Raw genomic sequence first — 21,126 nt, 5'->3', positions numbered from 1 at the left:
AAAGTGTTACCTGAGTGTTAAAGGTCACATATTATGCTCATTTCCAGGTTCATAGATGTATTTTAATGTTGCACTAGAACATGTTTACATGCTGCAATGTTCAAAAAACCCTTTATTCTTCTCATACTGCAGCCTGAGTCTGCCTGCCTCAGAGCCTAATTCAGCCTCTGTCTGAAAACCACTGATTCACAGCCTGTCTCCTCCCACTCTGCTCTGATTGGTCAGCGTTTTCTGTCAATCAAACTTCCTCAACAACAACAGCGTCACCCTCCCCCTCCCTCCCGGAGAAGCTCTCAGAGTGGAGAGATAGCAGCTAGAATAGAGCTTATAAACCACTTTAAAGTTTATAAACCAGAAACTTCACCCAGCGCACGTTACCGGAGGAATCTGATCAGAAATCGGCGACACATGATGAACATCTGCGGTCCAGATTCCAGGTTTTCCTGACGGTTTCTCTCAGGTAAATAATACTATTTATAGCTCTGTTAGTTAACTCAGTGTTTACCTCATGCATCAACTCTGTAAACCGTAAACATACACTCTGTTTTACGTCTGTCTTTACAGATCCATCTGTGAGAAATGACCGACAGAATCATCCCAGAGGAGAGCAGACAGCTGTGGGCAGATGGGAGATACAGAGCTAACCCGTTAGCATGTAGCTACATGCTAACGGGTTAGCTACATGCTACCGCTATGACACGGTGTGTAAACACATCGACCATCAGGGTGGAAAATAGAAGATGTGAAACAGTAGTCAGTTCATTATTTCTGCTAAAAGATAAATGTATGGAAGATCAGAGTAATGGTATATTATTTACAGTAGGAGCTGTCTCTGTGTTACCATGACTACAGACCACCGGAGCTTAGCTTACCATAGTTTACCAGAGCTGAAGACTTTCTCCTGTACCATGTTAACATAACTAACTAACAGGTGAGATGATTACAAATGCTGTGAATAATTAATATTGTCATCTGTCAACTCAAATAAAGTTTGACTGTGAAACAGAAATGTGTTGTGTTGCTTACAGTCACTATTTACTACCTGTACTCTGCTACATGCATGACATCAAATATATATAATATATAAATATCATCTGTTTAAACAGTGTAATTACATAAAGCCTTTGTGAAAGAACATGTTATATTTAGATGATGGGAGTACATGAAGCCTGTTCTGCTGGTTCTTGCAGACTTTGCTCAAGTTAGGTTGAGGAGGAGAGACAGTGACGCGCTGTGGGGCGGGGTCAGCTACTGAAGGTTCTCTCTGGTTCGACCGAGGCTGCATCCCAAAGCTCTTAATTTTCATTTCCTCGCTCCTCGATCCTCGCTTGAACCGGAAGTAGTTCTGGTGCGCCATTTTGAAGACCGTCCCAAAGCCCTTATTTGTGCATCGAGGAGCGGGGATCGAGGATCGAGGAGGCTTGCCGGAGGAGCTATGAGCGAGGATACACCAGTGTATCCTCCCCGGAAGTCTTTTGCCGACCGACACGCCCCCTTACTGGATATCAGTCACTGATTGGACGCTGCTGCCGATCAGACTGATCTGATAACTTTACCTCTCAACATCACTGGAGTTTCATACCGGAGTGAAAACAGATCACAGATTAAACGTTTTATAGTTTAGTTGTCTTCTGATTCACCATCTAGTTATAATGTGTGTTAATTGAAGCTCTGAACAGCAGAAGGACCTGCAGTATCTCTCCTTCACACACCGTCAGTGAAACAGCCTGACAGTCAGAGGGGTTTATAAAACCTGACAAACTGACTTAAAATAACTTTCTGCATTTATTAGAATGATTTTTCTTTTCATGATCTGTTATTTCCCCCGTTAACTTTTATTTATGAAACTATTAAAGTCAGAGAGAAAAGGAGAGTCTGTCTGTCAGCAACAAACACCTTTTACATCATTTATCCTCATTTCCATTCAGTCACATGAGGCTGATGATTCCTGAACGTCGGGTTTGATATACATCATTTACATTTTCCCTTTAGCCTAATAAATAATGTACAGTGTTCAAAAAACACCATAGTCATATTCTGGGTTATGAAATAATTAACTCACAATCAGAATATCAATAACTACAGACGCTAATAATGAATAAATAATATAAAGTTATTGATCCAGTAGAGATGGTTCCTGAGCCTCTAAGCAGTCCACAGTAGAAATACAGGCTGCAGCTTGCACTTGTCTTTATTAGTATTAGATCAGTTCAGACACAAACAGCTGTTAAAGCTGACTGACAGCTGATCCAGATGTGATCAGCTGCTGCTGTCATCAGAAACGGACGTCGCTTCACGTGAGGCTTCAGAGGAAACGACCGTCCCATGTCGCTTAAATCGTATTTCCTCGTTTCCTCTCTCCTCGCATGGTTTCCTTGCGTCTCTCCATGCTTCCCTGGTGGGAGGGACTAAGACGCAAGGATGAGACGCAAGTGAGGGAAACAGGGATGCAATTAAGAGCTTTGGGATGCAGCCCAGGAAACCCTTACATGGCTTGCATTTCTCTAATGACGTCAGAAGAGAAGGAAAAAAAGCGATTTTTTTTCTGCACCCATTTCCGGACAAACGGAGGAGGAGAAAAAGAGAGGATGGTCTTTTATGATACTATGGTGGCCTGTAGACACACTGGGGACAGATATTGATGTTTAAAAGACATGGAAAAGTGCATTTTGCATAATAGGTGACCTTTAAAGTGTTTACCTGAGTGTTAAAGTGTTACCTGAGTGTTTAAGTGTTTACCTGAGTGTTTACCTGAGTGTTAAAGTGTCTACCTGAGTGTTAAAGTGTTTACCTGAGTGTTTACCTGAGTGTTGAAACGAATCAAAGATGCTCGTCAGCTAACAAAACAACTTTCCCGCCACAGCCCAACGTCACAACCACACTTCCGGTTACAAGTACTTCCGGTCTGTTTTTTCAGTTTAAAGTGACAGAACGTCTCCACCCGGAGGTCAGGAGGGAAACAACAGGTACACGTGTCTATGCCAGCAAGTGCCAGGTAAGGCGAGTTGCTGTGAGGTCGTAAAAAAAACAAAACGTTGTAATTTCACGAGAAAAAAAGAAAATAACACATAAAATTACTACTTTATAATATTATGACTTTATTCTCATATTACAACTTTTTCTCTCGTAAACCTATGAGTGAATTCTCGTAATAATATTACTTTATTCTTGAAATCTCAGATTTATTTGTTTTCCTCAATGTGGCTCTAACACTCCTTCGTACCGTCGTACCATAGACCTACAACAATGAAAAATAAAAATGAAAATGTAAACAAAGAACAGTTATTCATTTCCATTTTTATAAATCCACAAAGCCAGTGGAGAGGGGCTGAAGAGACGCAGGTTGCTGACCCCTGGTCTAGAGGAAACTGGCCCATTAACAGATAGAAATGTATGTACAAAAATCACAAAAGCAGATTCTGTGTACGGTACAGTAGCTGTCAACATACAAAGACCTTGTACCCTAGATATTTTTGTGGTATCAGTAGTGATGCTCCCAGACTCTTCTTTACTGACACACACACACTACAACATGGACAAAACAACCAATAGTTTTTTTTTTATTGCCATTGTGCATGAACTTTGACACTGAAGGTTACACAAGGAGTATCATGTAGTGAGTTGATGAACACTCTGATCTGCCAGCGATGTGCTCTGGTCACTCTCAGTGCTGGATTTGTATCAGTCGATGGCAACAAACAACTTGCTGATCCAGCCCCCCATTGCTCAAAACCAAAGGAATACAAAGATGAGACGCTTGTGTCAAAGAACAGACAACACATTTTTTTTTTCCCTATTATTGCACACATCTAGTTTACCAATGCCGAGTATATGTGGGGACATTGGGAAAGCCATAGCTCTTGGTAAGGTGCTGAAAACGTCTTAAGACACTAGGACATTGCATTGAAGCCTCTTTAAAAGCCACATATACAAAATATGAAAAGGAGCGTCAATGCAGGAAGTCCACAAGCACACCAGATATCAAAATAAATGTGGGTTATGTTTCACTCTTGCAAATGAAAGTTGTGGATCAATTACACACTTGGGTGCGGTGATGCTTATTCAACAACAGCCTATAGAGGATACATGTGATGGTCAGGTTTTGTTGCATGGTGGTAGCATCGGGGGTGCCTACAACACTCAGTAATAACAGACAGTGAGAGGGAGGCAGGCCAGCGGGAGCCTTTTATCTGTGCATCAAACACATGAAGGTGCGACTGTAGCTGCAACCAAACATCTCTTAGTTCAGTAGCTTGTCTCTGACAGCGAGATATTTTAGGAATGGATCGTCATGAGGCTATTTATGTCTCGAATGCTAAACTCTAATGGAATGCATTTAATGGAATAGAAGTTTGGATGTGCAGATTGGAGTTAAAAGTTGTGAAGACATTCATCTTGTATGGCTATAGTTCATTTTTAGCTTGTGCAAACCGTGTGGTTAGGTCTACCGTTGCCTATAGGACCGGGTATCCAACCTTAATACTGTCCTGTTATGTTATGTTCTTTTCTAATTCTGTTATCGGGCAGCAGAAGAAGCTGGAAACACAAACATCAACATATTATTTACCTTATAAAGTTGTTCGCAAAAGAAGACTTATTCACACACACAGCAGACACAGAGCAACATTAGCACTCATCTGGAGTCGTGTTTGTGTCAATTTTCTGACAATTCACACTCCCTTTTAGCTCCGGTTTGGTCTCTACCAACTCCTGAGAAAAATAGCTGACTTTTTAGCTGCGAAATGATCCACTTTCTTTGCCAGTTAGACACCAACTTTGTCTGTATACCATTCGGTGGTGGGAGGGTCGTGTACTGGGGGGAGTTTGTGGGCCATAAAACCAAAACAATGAGCTAAAGAAAAAGGCTAAAAAAAGCTCCATAGAACTGAAGAGAACTGCAGAGTTCATCCCGACAAGTGACTCTTTTCACATTGCATATCTATTTTGGATGTAAAAATATTGATTAGTGCAGCTTTAAATCATTATTTTGCCGATTAAGGTTAGGGTTAGGCTGTATTTTATTTAGACAAAATTATTATGCAAGCGACTTTAAACATCGGAGAACTTCAGAACTTTGTCAAATGAAAAAAAAAAGGTTTTGCAAACTAATTAAAACATTTTTTTTAAAAAAAAGGTTTATATTCAAAGTAAGGTGTTGAATAAATCATTGTATTGTTACTGGTAATCAAACTTAGATACCTTAAAAATTCAAACCTAGTCCAATTTTGTTGGGATTTTTTACCAGAATCCTGTCTTCATTTGAAACCGACCCGAATCCAATACACCATCACAGCTTTTATTCAAAATTCAAACTATAGCGCTCGAGGAAAGAACGTTCCCGCGCTGCTCACGTCTTACTTCCGTCTCGCTTCCAATGGGGATGCCCAGTTAGCGTTACCATGACAACAATGACACCATTAGCTTATAACTCAAGTGTGACAGTGGAGGCACTGCACAACATGTTTTTGAGATTATGCTAAATGGGCTGCGGTTGAATTCATCGCCAAGAATTGTGCGTTAGTTCTCATCCATTCAAACTAGACTGACTAGTAGCTTATTGTGGCTAATGCTAAGCGTGTATACTGCTGTTTTTTATGTACCATGTCACCTTTAAACAAGGAAAGAACACATTTTCTTCCTTGCAATTGTAAATTTGAATTCATGAGCATTAATACAAACTCTTGGCCAATTCAGTACACTTAAGAGATTTCACTGCTACAGGCGTATTTCATCTGGTATGACCGGTAGTTTATGGTGGCCAAACGTTAACGAATGTTAACAAACTTTAGATTGATATCGCTGTGCTACCGTTACTTTACATTTACCCATTTACTGTTACTTTAGCAAAAGGTTTAGCAAAAGGTACATCCGCTCACAGAGGCTGGAAAATCGTATTAAGTCTGATGTTTTTAGGCCTCAATAACCGCGGCTGCTTTCCAATCAAGTACTTGTTAGATCTCATTCATTCGAATACATCTACAGCACAAATACATCTGCTGTCCAATTTTATCGTCTGATAATATATTGCATTGGAAGGATTGTTGGTTGATAGACCACTACAGAGATATTTGGTCTTATAATCCAACTTCAAGGGATTCTCATCAACAGATCTGGTGCTTAAAAACAAATATTCGGCCAATATATTGTTGCTGCTTTTTAAACTCACACACGTATCGCCTCAGAAATCCAGTTTCGCTCTGGTTCTAGTCTTGATTAAGTCAGGCCAGTTGCACAAGATTCATCAAATAAGATAACTTCTTATATCTTAGAAAAATTTTTTTGTATACAACTATACCTCCAATGTGCAACTTTAACCAACCAAATGCTTCAGTTTGATTGTATCCTCATGTAATGGTACACTACGGACATGTCCACTTCTGGTCCACTGTCAACAGGCTCAGGAGAGCCAATCACACGCTGTCGGCAGGCTTCAATATCAGACAACCGCTGTACGTCTTTCAAGTCTCTGTCCAGCATAACACACACACACACACACACACACACACACACACTATGGGGGTGGAAAGGGACACGGAGGACACGTGTATGTGTGTCTGTATGTGATTAGTACAACTCAGCCAGTACAACGCACGAGTAACTCCAACCGTAGATATAAGATATAGATGTGACAAGTTCTAATGCAGCGGTCAGCAACCTGCGTCTCTTCAGCTCCTCTCCAGAGGCTCCCTGTGGAGTTTTAAAAATGGAAATAAATAACAGATTTTTGTTTACATTTTTATCTATCATTGTTGTAGGTCTATGGTACGACGGAGTATTAGGGCCACATTGAGGAAAAATAAATCTGAGATTTCAAGAATAAAGTCAAAATATTATAAAGTAGTAATTTAACATGTTATTTTCTTTTTTTCCTGTAAAGTTACAACTTTTTTTCCTGTAAAGTAATGACTTTAATCTCGTAAATTATGACTTTATTCTGGAAATCTGCTCTTATAATCCTATATTTTTCTACTAATACACCAATACTGTTTTTTTATTCAAAGTAATGAGTGTAAGACAACTGTGTCTGTTTGAAATGGACCTAAAAAAAAACAAGTTTTGGTAGTATTTTAATTATTATAGCTCCAAGAGAACAAATCACGCTTTCAATCATAACGATAATCTCATAATTTAATTTTTTCCAATTTTGCCTGAACTTAATATGGAAGAACTGTCTTTGGTATCTTGAATGGTTAATATATTACATTAAGCAATATCTTTTATGTAGAAATCCTGAACAGATTCAGTATTGTGGCCTGAAGGCAATCAGTCACTTCCTGTTTTGGGGGGTTTGTTTTGATGCTGAGAGGTTGAAGAACGTTGCTAACGGTAAATTAGGAGTTGTTTTAGTTGATAAAGGAAGTTTTGTTTGGAAAGGTTAACGCCTTCAGCAGAACTCCTGATGGACTCGTCTCCATCGTCTTTCATTCCCATTGCGAGGCAACGTTACGGACGTTAACTTAACGATGATAATGTCTTGACCTGAACTGCTGAAGTACAAATCTCCTTTCTCAATTTCACTCGTTTTTAATATTTTTCATCTATTCAGCTCTTCTCTAAGTTGATCTATTAATCTTGAGTTTATTGAGATCAGGTCCTCCACATTTTTGGGGAATTATTATCCCTAGATATTTTAATTTACTGCATTCCCACTTAAAATTATATTTTCTCTTAAGCTCTTTATTAATTGGTACCGGCAAGTACCCGAATGTATGTACCTGTACTCGGTCTGAAAAAAAAGTGGTATTGGTGCATCCCTAGATCCGTTGTTAGAGGGTTTAGATTTAGGGTTAGTGTCACACGTGGAGTCGCAGGATGCCCAAGCAAGACGTACGTACACACGCAGACGCACAAACAAACACACGTGGGACTCTAAGTAAATAATCACATGCACATTGTGTCCTGCATGTCCCTTTCTACCTCCCCACACACACACAGACATGTGATTAATGCCATCCGTCACAGTGTGTATGTGGTCCTCACAGTATCCCACCAGCAGTCAGAGAAGGCGACCATGAGGGGATGCCCACTACTTCAACCCTTCTTTGACCCTCTGCAGTTAGTTATCACGAGTCTAGTCTCAGACCGGACTCTGGAGCAGAAAGGAATGAGAATAAACATTAATAAATGTGACAGTGAATCCATTCTGCTTTTGTCAAATTGCAGATATTTGTATGGACATACATTCCAAATTACCTGAGTATCGACTCTGATTGTGAAATACCTGAAGCGAGGCCGTGATGCACGTGAGACACCGTGATGCACGTGAGACACCGTGCATCCCATTTGAGGCCTTTTTTTTTCTCTCTTTGCCCGAATTATTTTCTCATTGCATTTTTAGACAGGGTTTAACAATGTGACCTGGTTAGTGTAAACATAATCCTGAATAGTACAGCTGTTAGGTACATAACACAGCAATACACAGTTTGGGATTTTTTTTTTTTTTAAACAAGCATTTTTCTTTCTTTTCATAGAGATATATGTATGTGTATATAGTAAATGTTTAGAGAGCTTATTCATACTGTGAATGTTGAAACAGAACACAACACATAATTTAATCAGAAATATACTACCAGTTTAAAATGCATGCCCCCCCCCCCCCATCTATTCTTCCCTCTGATGCCTGCACATGAGATCACCTTTAAACCATCACGTCCTTCCCTGCCAACAACAGCTCAGACATTTTGCAGGACAGAACATTAAGGTGGCGAGTCTTGGCGGTGGCGGTGGTGGTTATTCGGGACATTGTTGCTACGTCATGCAGAGATAGAAGGGAGGGTGGAGGGGGGTCAGCACAGAGAGACGGAGGCTCCCCTGGCAGAGCAGAGGGAGGTGTTGGTGGGCGGGACAGTCAGTGGGGATGGTCGGTGGTCGCTAGTGTGGATCCCAGAGTCAGAGGCCAGCTCTGCTCGGGTCTAGCTGATGGCCAGGCTGTCTGTCTGGGGGTCTGCAGTCTCTGAGGGCGAACCGAGCTCCTCCGGGGGGTCGTCTGTGCTGGTGCTCGCGGAGACCTGAGTGGGGGCTCCGTAGAGCGACGCGGCCCCCTGGGGCACCGAGCCGGAGGCTGCGTCCGCGTCGTCCTCGGGCTCCGAGGCCGAGGCGAGGTGCAGGAAGCCGGGGAGTTTGACGGGGCAGAACGCCGAGCCCGTCGAGATGAAGTTGACCTTGTTTTTGTCGGGGCAGGAGAAGAGGGGGACCGATGCCGATGCGGACTGCCTGGAGCTGCAGAGAAACACATGCAGTGTCAGCGAGGATCACACGTTCCCGAGGCATTAACACAAGTATCAAACTGTCCGTACCTCATCTCCTCAAAAGCTTTAATCTTCTCGCAGCCCTCTGGCGGCTCTCGCTTGAACATGTAGCTGTTGTTGGGTTTGGGTGAGGAGGCAAACTTGGGCAGTGGTGAGCTGCTCCCGCTGTCTGTGAACACAGAGAGCCAGGAGAAACACTTTTTAAGCACTTCTGGAGCATTTTTTGATGTTCACCACCGATCCGCCTCATGGAGTAGATGTTGCTTATAAAACTTAACGATGGTAGCATTATTGCATGGAGCAGATTAATAATCAATCATTAATTAATATTAAAATATGTATCTGTAATTAATAACTCCAAATTAGGAATCAAACGCATGAATTGAGTCCCAAACACATTTTCTTTGGTCTCCGGGAAGATGGGACACCGCTAGGACACCGCTAGTCTCAAGCCCTGACGGTACCTGCGGTGCTGTAAATGAACGAGTACAGTCACGTTTCCAGAGTTTTGGCACTGACTTGGTACCGAAGTATCGGTCCTCGTCACATCCCGAGACTGGGAGACAGTGACGCATTAACTTGCCCCTTCATGTCAATGCTTCAACAACAGTTTGGAGTTCTTTACCTTTATCCCGGTCGTACAGTAGATCCTCTGTGGAGTAAGGACTGCCATCGTGTGATCCCGGTGGGCAGGCAGGCGAGGGGCAGGGCGACAGGCTGGAGCAGCTGCTGGACCGGCCGGGGGCGGAGGGAGTCTGGGTGTCCATGCTGCGGGTGCTGCTGCTGCGCTGCTGGGGGGGGAAAGGTGCCCGCCGGCCATCAGGAACCTCCAGGGACTAAGGAGCCCGACAGGAGACGGACCGCAGGGAAGAAGAACAGAATACTAATCAGAGCTTAGACAAGGTGAGTCAAAACGAGAGTTAGAGGAACACACAGGTGTGCTGATACTCTAGGAGGTTATGTATGAATTGAAATGAAGCACCTTGAGCTCCTCCTTCTCTCCATTATCTTTGATGAAGACCTTCTCCAGTTCATGGTTGATGCCCTCCATGCTGCTGGGCACCCTGGAGATGGACGGCTTTGGCACTGTGATGTTGGACAGCGGCATCTGGGCCGACTTCGACATGGAAAACTGCTGCACAACAACAACACACGCACAGATACAGGGTGTTTGTCCTCCTTTCCACCTGACCAAGGCTTCTTGTATATGAACATTTTCCAAATCTGATAATATAATGTGATGTATTTACAACAGTATATAGTAGGTGTGTAAGAGTGAGGGACTGTGATGAAGTAAATGAGTACAGATTTAAACATCTCCACCTGAATCACATCCTAATATTTAAAGAATGGCTTCATATGTCACATCATTCTCACCTTGTGTTAAAACCATGTGATGCACCCATTCAGTAGAAAGTGCACACTATTAACTACTACTCATGTTGACATTCAAAGTCTATCTATTCTGACTGTCCTATTGTCATAGTGTTCAATCGCCAGTACTAATCGTATGATATGACGGTCACCTGTCAACAACAGACAGACTTCCTCTCAGTGACGCGCAGTCACATAGAGGCGACCCTCTCGTTCTAGTGGGAGAACTCCAACACAGCGGTGCTCAGCAGGGGGCTCGTGAGTATCCCCACACCCGCCCGGCACCTGCACACGCTTCAAGTGGATTTTAAGAAGACTACCCACAAACCACCACCCCCAACAGTTGTGCTACTTTCTAGACAGACCAAACTCTCCTACTCACATGGGTGTATTTGAATAAGACTACCTGAATGTGTCTGGCTGTGGAGGTGTGGTTGGTGCTGGTGAGGGCGGTGTAGGTGATGTTGTCGCTCTGCAGGTCGGTCCTTGTCTTTACTGAGGCGTCCTCCTTGTTTACTGCGCTGGAGCTGCTACCGGAGCTTCGCTATCTGCTGGAATCAAACAGGAGAAGACAAAGGAGACATAAACATTTAGCAGGTAGGTGGACCATACGACTCCCACCCCATGCAGGACACCATCACAGCACTGGAGAGCTCCTTCAGCGACAGGCTGCTCCACCCGAAGTGTGTGAAGGAGCGCTATCGCAGGTCCTTCCTTCCTGCAGCTGTCAGACTCCACAACCAGCACTGCTCCTCCCAGAAGACCACATACACACCATACCCACTTCACTATACTGTTTACTGACTGTCTATCAATACTACTCAGGTGCAACTTCAATTCATACTGTGCAATACTTTAAAGGGGTTTGTAAGAATCAGAAATGTCTTGTTAACAGCTTCACCTGTGGCCATTAAGTCAACTAAAGTCAGCGTCGGGTTCGCGCTTGTGCTCGCTCTACATAGACATGAATGAGCATCGCTCAACACAGTGAGGAGACACACGTCAGCTAAAAGCACAATATCACTCTATATTTCAGCTGCTTGGCAGTAATGTTAGCTGACCAGACGAAGGTCTCTCCATGAATCAATGCTGATCCTAGTGTTGGCTTTTCCCGCCTCAGCCTCCCGACCGCGGCCGGAGGGAACGGGGGAGACACCGGAGTTTTGGTGGGAGACGATAACGTTTCTCTCTGCGGAGCCCCGTCACTTCACAAGACACGGGAAACCTCTGTTGGTCTGGAGGAGCTGCAGCAGTTATTTCTGCACAAACGTCCACTGAACATTCACTAGATATTCTCAGAGCTAAACTAACTCTTCTGCAGTGTGGAGTGAGCAGCATGCACGTGAGAGGTGGAGAGAGAGAGAGAGAGAAGGAGCGCGGTGTGTGAGTGAAGGCAGGCAGAGGAGCAGAGGAGCAGAGGAGCAGAGACTCTGGTCCTGGACCAAAGCTACGGTCTCCCCCGCGTCCTCCGACCGCGGCCAACACTGTTTAACAGCTTCACTAGATACAACCAAGAGGTTTTGGTGCTTCCGTGTAGTTTGTGTTGGAGTCTGAGTCTGAACAGCGTAGACACACGCGAGCACGCATGGGACACCGACCCGCAATGATTTATACGTGTAAGAAGTTACAAACAGTCGCTTTAAGGTGCAATTTCATTCCAATGTTTTTTGCACTATCCCCCTTTGCTGCTGTACACTGCAAATGTCCCCACTGTGGGACTAATAAAGGAATATCTGATCTTATCTTGTCTTATCTAAAAGCGTAACATAAAGCTACGGCCTAAAACTGGATAAAAATGGGATTGACTTAAACTTTCACGGTTATAGAAATGTACAGATAGTGGGAGGAGGAGGATAGAGGGAGGGAGGTGAGTGTAAGTGTTGTAAGATTTGTAGTTAACCTTTGCTGAACCTGGTTACACTGTATATCTGTATTAGCCTTGTGTGTGTGTGTGTGTGTGTGTGTGTGTCTGGCAGAGAGATGAAGGAATCCTCCCCTGTACACCAGGACATGTCCACACGTTCCCTCACACAGTTCTGACACTGGACTTCTCTGCTGTAGAAACACAACACATGCAGCGCTTCAATCAATGCAGGCTCTGTCTGAAACGGCCGTTATGTGATCCCTATATTTGAGCCACCAAACCAGTTACACCGTGCAGTTCTACACGTTTTTGTTTCCTTCTCAGCCTTCACTCAGGTCATGCACTTCTCAGGTTTTCTGCAACAGACAGTGGAGTGAGTCTGTATAACACACTGTTGGAGATCTGACATTAAGCAGCAGCGAGTTGACAGCGGGTTCACTCTCAGATCGATCATACTACAGTATGAACACACAAATCATTTCAGGATGGATACTTTGGCAGTTCAATGACACATCAGTATGTATGCCGTTACTAAATGCGAGAACTACAACAGCCCACGTTTGTAGTGGCTGCCAAAGTGTTGTCCTCGATACAGACGGTGTGTAAATGTTGACTCTCATCAGGACTCTGAAGGCCGTTAATGTGGATCCCAACAGGTTTACTGAGAAAGGATGAAACTTCAAAGAAAACAACAATGTAATAGTTGAATAAAGAAACATGAATTGATGACTTATCTACGCATTTGTCTCTGTACCAAAAACAGTAATTTTGTGAAAGTGCTTTAAAGAGGGCGTATCATGAAAGAGCCACTTTTTCAGTGCACGTGCATCTGGGTATCTGGAGTACCTACAAAACCCACAAACTGTAAAATAAGACAACCCAGTCAGTTTTTTGTGAGCTACCTAGATCAGAAAACATGTGATCTAGGTAGCTCCCCTTCCTATGTCACATGCACGCTCATTAGAATATACCGCGCACCAAGCAACTAGGAAGAGCCCCGGTCGTCGATGCCAATTTTCGTAGTGGCCAAACGGCGGTACTACAACTTCTGTGTCCGTCACGTGAAAAAGATTTTTTCCCATAGACTTACATTGGGAAAGAGACGTCTGTATGAACACTCTGATAGTCCTGATTTAAATCATCAGGTCCTAAAATGTGTAAAATGCACTAACAGCTGAATCCAGAGTTATTTCCCTTCCTCTGTTCATGTGAATGAGATCCACACCGAGGCTGGAGCGAGGGCTGGGAGGAGGAGTTAGCAAGCGACAGCGTGACGGCTGTGACCGAGCGGACGCTACGGCGCTCTATGGGCTCAATGGATGCGGAAGATTGCCGGAAGATCCGGGTACTATTTGGCTTCATGCGCCACTGAGCAAATCTCATAAGAATGAACGGGGCCCCGCCTCCAACGCTGTATCCTGTTCTCTTTATACATCCACAGCTTGAGAACTACCTTTGCAAAGGTACATCACATTTTTCTCGCAAGCCAATCAGAGCACACTGGGCTTTTTACCACTTTTTTTCTCTTAAAGTTATGACTTTATTCTCGAAATATTCTGACTTTATTGTGTAAATCTCAGATGTTTTCTCCCTCAATGTGGCCCTAATACTCCGTAGTACATTGTCTCTTTGGCCCTCACTGCATTAGACTGATATACTATATACTTAGACTATAAACTGTGTTACCTTCATCACAATGATCACATGTTTTGCGGCTCCAGACAGATGTTTTGTGATAGTAAAGGTTGCTGACCCCTGAGCTAAGACAAGGTTTGCTTTGACTAAAAAAAGACACACCAACTACAACACGCTGCCATTCAGACTGATTATGCACATTAATATCCCCGCTAATATTTCTGTAGTTCTTTAAAGCAGCTGCACTGTTCTGGTCTGTAAACCTCTTCTCTCCCTCCTTGGAGTTTGTCTACTGACATCTGTGGAATCTGTCAGCGCCGCTCCTCTGAAGCGCTGTAACTCAGTAACTCAGTAACGTGGCGGTGCACACGTTAGTGAGGGCTGAGCTGTCATCTGGTCGGCTCTTATTGTTCCCTTTGCTGCAGGAGGCGGAGAGAGGAGCCGGCTGGGACTTGAACTGACCATAAATTGCAGCAGGTTATGGCCATTGCAAAGAGGGGAAGTGGGTAGTTTAAGAGTGAGATAGCATTATCTGCTTCCTCCCTGCCGGGTGGAGCCGATGGAGGCTGTCTGTCGCTGCTGTAAAACCATCAGCACCATAAAGACACATATACCAAACATGTGATGTCACACAGGAGATTATACAGCCTGAAGAAAATGCCAATAATACAGCAGTTTTTCCCCTCTTTTTCACCACAGCCAAACTGGGAATTACATTACATTTAAAAATCCATGACGGTGATGAAACCGGTATACCGCCCACCCCTACTTCAGTCCAACCTGATGCTGTCTCAACACTGACTGGTCTTGGACATTTATCAGACTTCACACAGCTCCCTCTGGAGACACAAAAGGCCACTTTATTCACATACGCAGTGATACTCCTCCCAACACCTGGAAACACAGTTTGATGTTTAAAACTTGGTGGCGGTCCCCTTTAAAATAAAGTAATACTTGTGACGTACAGCCGTGTGCATTAAGTGTGTGTATCTGTATTCATGTTAGTGACATGCCTCTTTGAGCTGGTCGCCGCTGGCCAGGACGCAGAGCGCTGGTGGGTGCTCCTCTTCTCTCTCGTTTCCTCACTCCAACATCCAGGAGTCTGAAAGGAACATTAGAGCAACACATTACTATTATTAGCATACTGTACCTGGATCTGAGCTCCTTAAACAATGTTCTCACTGAGTCCTGAAGGATGATTCACATTGATTACCATTTGTTATAACTTATGACTACACTGCACTCACTAAAGTCCAAAAGAGATTATATTATTAAACCTTGGGTTATTTCTGTCAATAATAGTTCTTAGAAAGAGAGAAAATCAGAATCGTTGTGCCTAAGCCAGGGGTCAGCAACCTTTACTATCAAGAGACATTTTAGGCAAAGAAAAAAAAAATCTGTCTGGAGCCGCAAAACATGTGATCATTGTGATGAAGGTAACACAGTTTATAGTCTAAGTATATAGTATATACGTCTAATGCAGTGAGGGCCAAAGAGACAATGTACTACGGAGTATTAGGGCCACATTGAGGGAAAACACATCTGAGATTTACACAAAGTCAGAATATTATGAGAATAAAAGTTGTAATATTGTGAGAATAGAGTCATATCTTTACAAGAAAAAAAGAAAATAACACGTAAAATTACTACTTTATAACATTATGACTTTATTCTCTAAATCTCAGATTTATTTTTTTTCCTCAATGTGGCCCTAATCCTCCGTCGTACCGTCGTACCATAGACCTACAACAATGATCAATAAAAATGAAAATGTAAACAAAAAACAGTTATTCATTTCCATTTTTATAAATCCACAAGGAGCCTCTGGAGAGGAGCTGAAGAGACGCAGGTTGCTGACCTCTGGGCTTAGCCGTATATTGGCACGGAAAAGCCTGCACTAGTATAATCCTACAATAACAGGTCACGTACTGCATCAAATGCCCAAATCTGAACTGTAATAAATAAATACACATCTGCCTTCTCTTTTCTCCGTCACCACATGACTTCATCTCTGTAGGGGATAGGATACAGCACATGTAGGGAAAAGGTGAGTTGGGGGTTATGCTTACCTGTGTGGATTTATCTTTTATACAAGACGGGTAGTGCACATAGGGGTCACGAGGCCACTGCCCAGTGAGGTAGGAACCAGTAATAGTGCACAGAGAGGAAGTCCGCCAAATGGCCCCTGAGCTCCGCGCCTGCAGGGATTTTGTCCTTTCAACTGCACAGAGAAAAAAGACAAGAAAGAGAAAGAGCAACAGTTAGCTCGATGTGTAACAGGGACACTAGTAGTGACAGATTAACACCTAAATCTGCAGCCTTACGCGGCCCTTTGCTTCTTTTGGCCCGCCGCTGACGTCGGGTCTGGGCCGGGCCGTTCAGGGCCATGTAGGGACAGGTGGAACAGGCATTTTTCTTGACGAACTAATAGTTGTGAAAAAAACAATCAATAGTTCTCTTGATTGTGCATTACTAGTATGATTTAAGGTTGCGATGTCGCTCGAGGAGTACAGGGCGTGGTGTCTCACACACACACACACACACACACACACACACACACACACACACACACACAAAATGTCAGGCGCACCGGTGAAACCAATAAAAATGTTTAGTTGCACTTCACATGTTTTCATGCTTCTAGTAATTTTTCAAACAATGGATCCTAAATTCTTCTTATTTTAATCTGCAATTTTGTCATCTGAAATTATAACAGTCGCTAGCAGATTTGACCAGCTATAGCTAGCTATCTAATTAAGACTACGTAAATTTGTCGTTTGTGTTTGAATGTGAAGTGAGTTATAAATAAATACACATATTCATTATGTTCCAACAACTGCCAAATCCTTCCATCAAAATAAATGAGTCACAGACGGCATCGTCCTCTGAAACAAGCTGGTATATAATCGCCACGTTGTCTTGTTCTGAGAAGAATCCTCTCATAACGTTACACACAGACACCTCACTCTCTCTCTTTCCACATTCATGTCTTACACACATAGGACACGTAAAAAGCGGCTTAAGTGGAGCTTTCTCTGACTGTAACAGTTTATGACAGGCGAGTCAAATTCATAGTTTTGTATCGACGTAGCCGTATCTAAGACTATCAGTTCATCTTTACAACCCCTAATGAAGAAGTAACGTTAGCTCATCTATCTGTCTGATACAGGGGTCAGCAACCTTTACTATCAAAAGAGCCATCTTAGGCAAAAACAAACAAAACAACAATCTGTCTGGAGCCGCAAAACATGTGATTATTGTGATGAAGGTAACACAGTTTATAGTCTAAGTATATAGTATATAAGTCTAATGCAGTGAGAAAAAACATCTGAGATTTACACAATAAAGTCGTAATATTACAAGAATAAAGTCATAACTTTATGATAATAAAGTCGTAATATTACAAGAATAAAGTCGTAATATTACAAGAATAAAGTCATAACTTTACCAGAAAAAAAGTCGTAATATTACGAGAATAAAGTCATAAAATTACTACTTTATAATATTATGACTTTATTGTCTAAATCTCAGATTTATTTTTTTCCCCTCAATGTGGCCCTAATACTCCGTCATTCTGTCGTACCATAGACCTACAACAATGATAAATAAAAATGACAATGTAAACAAAAAAACATTTCCATTTTTTAAAAATCTACAGGGATGACATGCTATATGTTGCAAAAAAAAAAAAAAAAAAAAAAAATCACCACAGATAAATGCACTTTGCAAGAACAATCTCTTTGCAGACATATATTTGTTCATGTTTATGCCAAACAGTATTTTGTATATGGATGCATGTATTTATGTTTCAGTGTATTTTGTTGTTCATGATGTGAATTTCCTTGGAAAGCAGTTTGTGCTTGAAAAGTGCTCTACAAATTAAATTATTATTATTATTATTATTATTATTATTATTATTATTATGTGTTGCAAAAAAAAAAAAATCCCCACAGATAAATATATTTTGCAAGAACAACGTCTTTGCAGACATACATTTGTTCATGTTTGTTGAAACAGTATTTTTCTATGGATGCATGTAGTTGCAGAGGCTGGCCTGCTTGCCCAGAGGGCTCTGTTTATGTCTGCTAGGCCCCAATGTTGCCACAGAGCTACCAGCTGACGACATATTCTGACTCAATGATGGGAAACAACCCAAAATGCAAAATGCATTAATAATAATAAGAAGCTTTCAGTGTTAACAGATGATTCTGGTTGTATATATCTGTATATAATAGATGTGTTTCTGTTGGACAGAGTAGCTGCATCATCACCACTCAGGCATCCATCTCCTGACACATTTACCTCATCATAGAGAAGAGTAATGTGATCACAACTACATTCACTTATTCACTATAAACACAACACAATGGAATAATACAGTAAAGCTGTGCTGTTGCTATAAATAGCATCATGATAGACATTGATAGGGAGCTGCTGTGGAGATGATGTGTTGCGTATGTATTATTATGTAACCTTCTGGATGTTTATAGCATCATTATCTGACCTCTAATGTCTTATGACCCAATTAGAAAGCTCGCCAATTAGCCAAACATCTCGCCCTCCAGAGTTAAAGCCCACAGCGACAGAGAAAACGACTCGCTACATTAAATTGAATTGCTTAGGAAAATGTGACATTTTAAGGTGGTCTGGCTTATTGGGTAAGTTATATAAGCTTAAAAAACATGCCACAGCCTTTATCTGAATAATGACAACCAGCTTTACAATTCGGCGTGCATTTAATTTACAAAAATGCGCTCTTTTGATTTAAAATGTGATATTTTGTAGCTGCTTCGCCTGTTATTTACACTAGCGTCCGTCACCAAAACAAAACGTGGCGCCCGATGGCGAATAGCGGGGACGATAAGTTAAAGTTGAGATTGTATTTAAATGTAATGCTGGATAGTGAGATATATACACGCCGAATATAAGACTAGTGTGTATTTGTTCTGAAATATTCGTGGTTGTCATTTTTAAATGCACGTATCGTGTTTATTAATGGCCGAAACCTTAAATTGTGGGATTTTTTTCAGCTAGTTTGGCGTGACGGTTAAATTAGCACGGAGCTATCTGAACGATGATAGTTTGACTTTAAAGGGAGATTACCTTTAGGAACCGATGTGTAGGGAGAGCGGTCTGCTGAGCTGCTGCTGTCCGGTGGAGAGAGCCTCTGTCTGGGCACCAGCCTGCCGTCAGATCCGCAGAGACGCTTCCTCCTCCCGGGTTAGAGGGACGTCGAAGGTCCGGTGATGATCCAGGCTGCTGAGGAGGAGCAGGAAGCGGAGCGGGCGGTGCTGAGGATCTCCACCCTTAAAGCTGGTACGCAACCGTGGCAAGGATAGGCTGCTGCAACCGGACCGCGGTGGTGATGGTTGTGGTGGTGATGGTGCAGGAAGAGGCTGGTGGTGGTGTTGGTGGTGGTGGTGCTGGTGGTGCAGATGGTGGTGGTGCAGGAAGAGGCTGGTGGTGGTGATGGTGATGGTGGTGGTGTAGGAAGAGGCTGGTGATGGTGTTGGTGGTGGTGCAGATGGTGGTGGTGCAGGAAGAGGCTGGTGGTGGTGTTGGTGGTGGTGGTGCTGGTGGTGCAGATGGTGGTGGTGCAGGAAGAGGCTGGTGGTGTTGGTGGGGGTGCAGGAAGAGGCTGGTGATGGTGGTGGTGCTGCTGCAGGAAGAGGTGCTGGTGGTGCAGAAAGAGGCTGGTGATGGTGGTGATGGTGCAGGAAGAGGCTGGTGGTGGTGGTGGTGGTTTTGGTGGTGCTGGTGGTGCAGATGGTGGTGGTGCAGGAAGAGGCTGGTGGTGGTGATGGTGTTGGTGGTGGTGTTGGTGGTGGTGCAGGAAGAGGCTGGTGATGGTGGTGTTGGTGATGGTGGTGGTGCAGGAAGAGGCTGGTGGTGGTGGTGCTGCAGGAAGAGGGTGGTGGTGGTGGTGCTGCAGGAAGAGGGTGGTGGTGCTGGTGGTGGTGATTGGAGTGGTGGTACAGGAAGAGGCTGGTGGTGGTGGTGCTGCAGGAAGAGGGTGATGGTGGTGGTGGTGGTGGTGGTGCAGGAAGAGGCTGGTGGTGGTGATGGTGGTGGTGATTGGAGTGGTGGTGCAAGAAGAGGCTGGTGGTGGTGGTGGTGCTGCAGGAAGAGGCTGGTGATGGTGGTGGTGGTGGTGCAGGGAGAGGCTGGTGGTGGTGGTGGTGGTGGTGCTGCAGGAAGAGGCTGGTGATGGTGGTGGTGGTGCTGCAGGAAGAGGCTGGTGATGGTGGTGGTGGTGGTGGTGGTGGTGGTGCAGGGAGAGGCTGGTGATGGTGGTGCAGGGAGAGGCTGGTGATGGTGGTGGTGGTGGTGCAGGAATTATTACGTCATAACGTATTTGCACGTTATGACTTTGATCCAGATAAAAGCAGCTGTAGCCTATAAATTGGGCAATACAGTTGAAATCACTTTTTGGCACGACACCGGAACTTGGCGTTCCTTCACCAGATTTCACAATGGCTGCCGCATCACAATCTTTCTCATGTTCCAGCTAAACCGTGCACTACAAGATGATTCTGAGAACATCTGAGGAGAGAAATAGACATTAATGTAACATAATATTGATTCATATCTGATCAGCGCTGCCTAGTTTGACCGTTTGGTCGGAGTTCAGAGTGATTGACAGCCGGCTCTCATAGACGGCAGCTGGACAGCAGACCTCAGATCAGCTCTGACTGCTTGTTTTCCTCCGGTCTGTGAAATCTTGCAGATGCCGTTAGGAGCACCGGAGGACACCGAGGAACATGATGTCTTTCAGGTTACCTGTTTCATGTACTACTGTCACCATATAGAGACCGTTTTATAAAAATAACGTTATAATCACAGCCTCATGTAACTTTACAGCCGTAAACTAGAGACCTAGAGCCTTCAGAGGATGGATGGATCACACTAGAGACCTAGAGCATTCAGAGGATGGATGGATCAAACTAGAGACCTAGAGCATTCAGAGGATGGATGGATCAGACTAGAGACCTAGAGCATTCAGAG

At 43.4% G+C, this 21,126-nt stretch overlaps 1 protein-coding gene across 1 annotated transcript; it reads right to left on the bottom strand.

Annotated features, from left to right (window-relative positions):
• Window positions 1-7,112: 7,112 nt before the first annotated feature.
• Window positions 7,113-19,336, bottom strand: glcci1a (glucocorticoid induced 1a; the record flags this gene model as incomplete). The annotated part of the gene is made up of 8 exons (XM_074614284.1): window positions 7,113-9,219; window positions 9,297-9,417; window positions 9,874-10,084; window positions 10,231-10,383; window positions 11,029-11,166; window positions 15,131-15,223; window positions 16,191-16,342; window positions 19,225-19,336. Coding segments are annotated over 8 exons (1,287 nt in total), but the record flags the coding sequence as incomplete, so codon positions are not given.
• Window positions 19,337-21,126: the final 1,790 nt, after the last annotated feature.

This window comes from Sebastes fasciatus, chromosome 17 (genome assembly GCF_043250625.1).
Source record: "Sebastes fasciatus isolate fSebFas1 chromosome 17, fSebFas1.pri, whole genome shotgun sequence".
Lineage (NCBI taxonomy): Eukaryota > Metazoa > Chordata > Actinopteri > Perciformes > Sebastidae > Sebastes > Sebastes fasciatus.
Note: the sequence above shows the minus strand (reverse complement) of the source record. Positions and strands in the feature narration are given on the sequence as shown.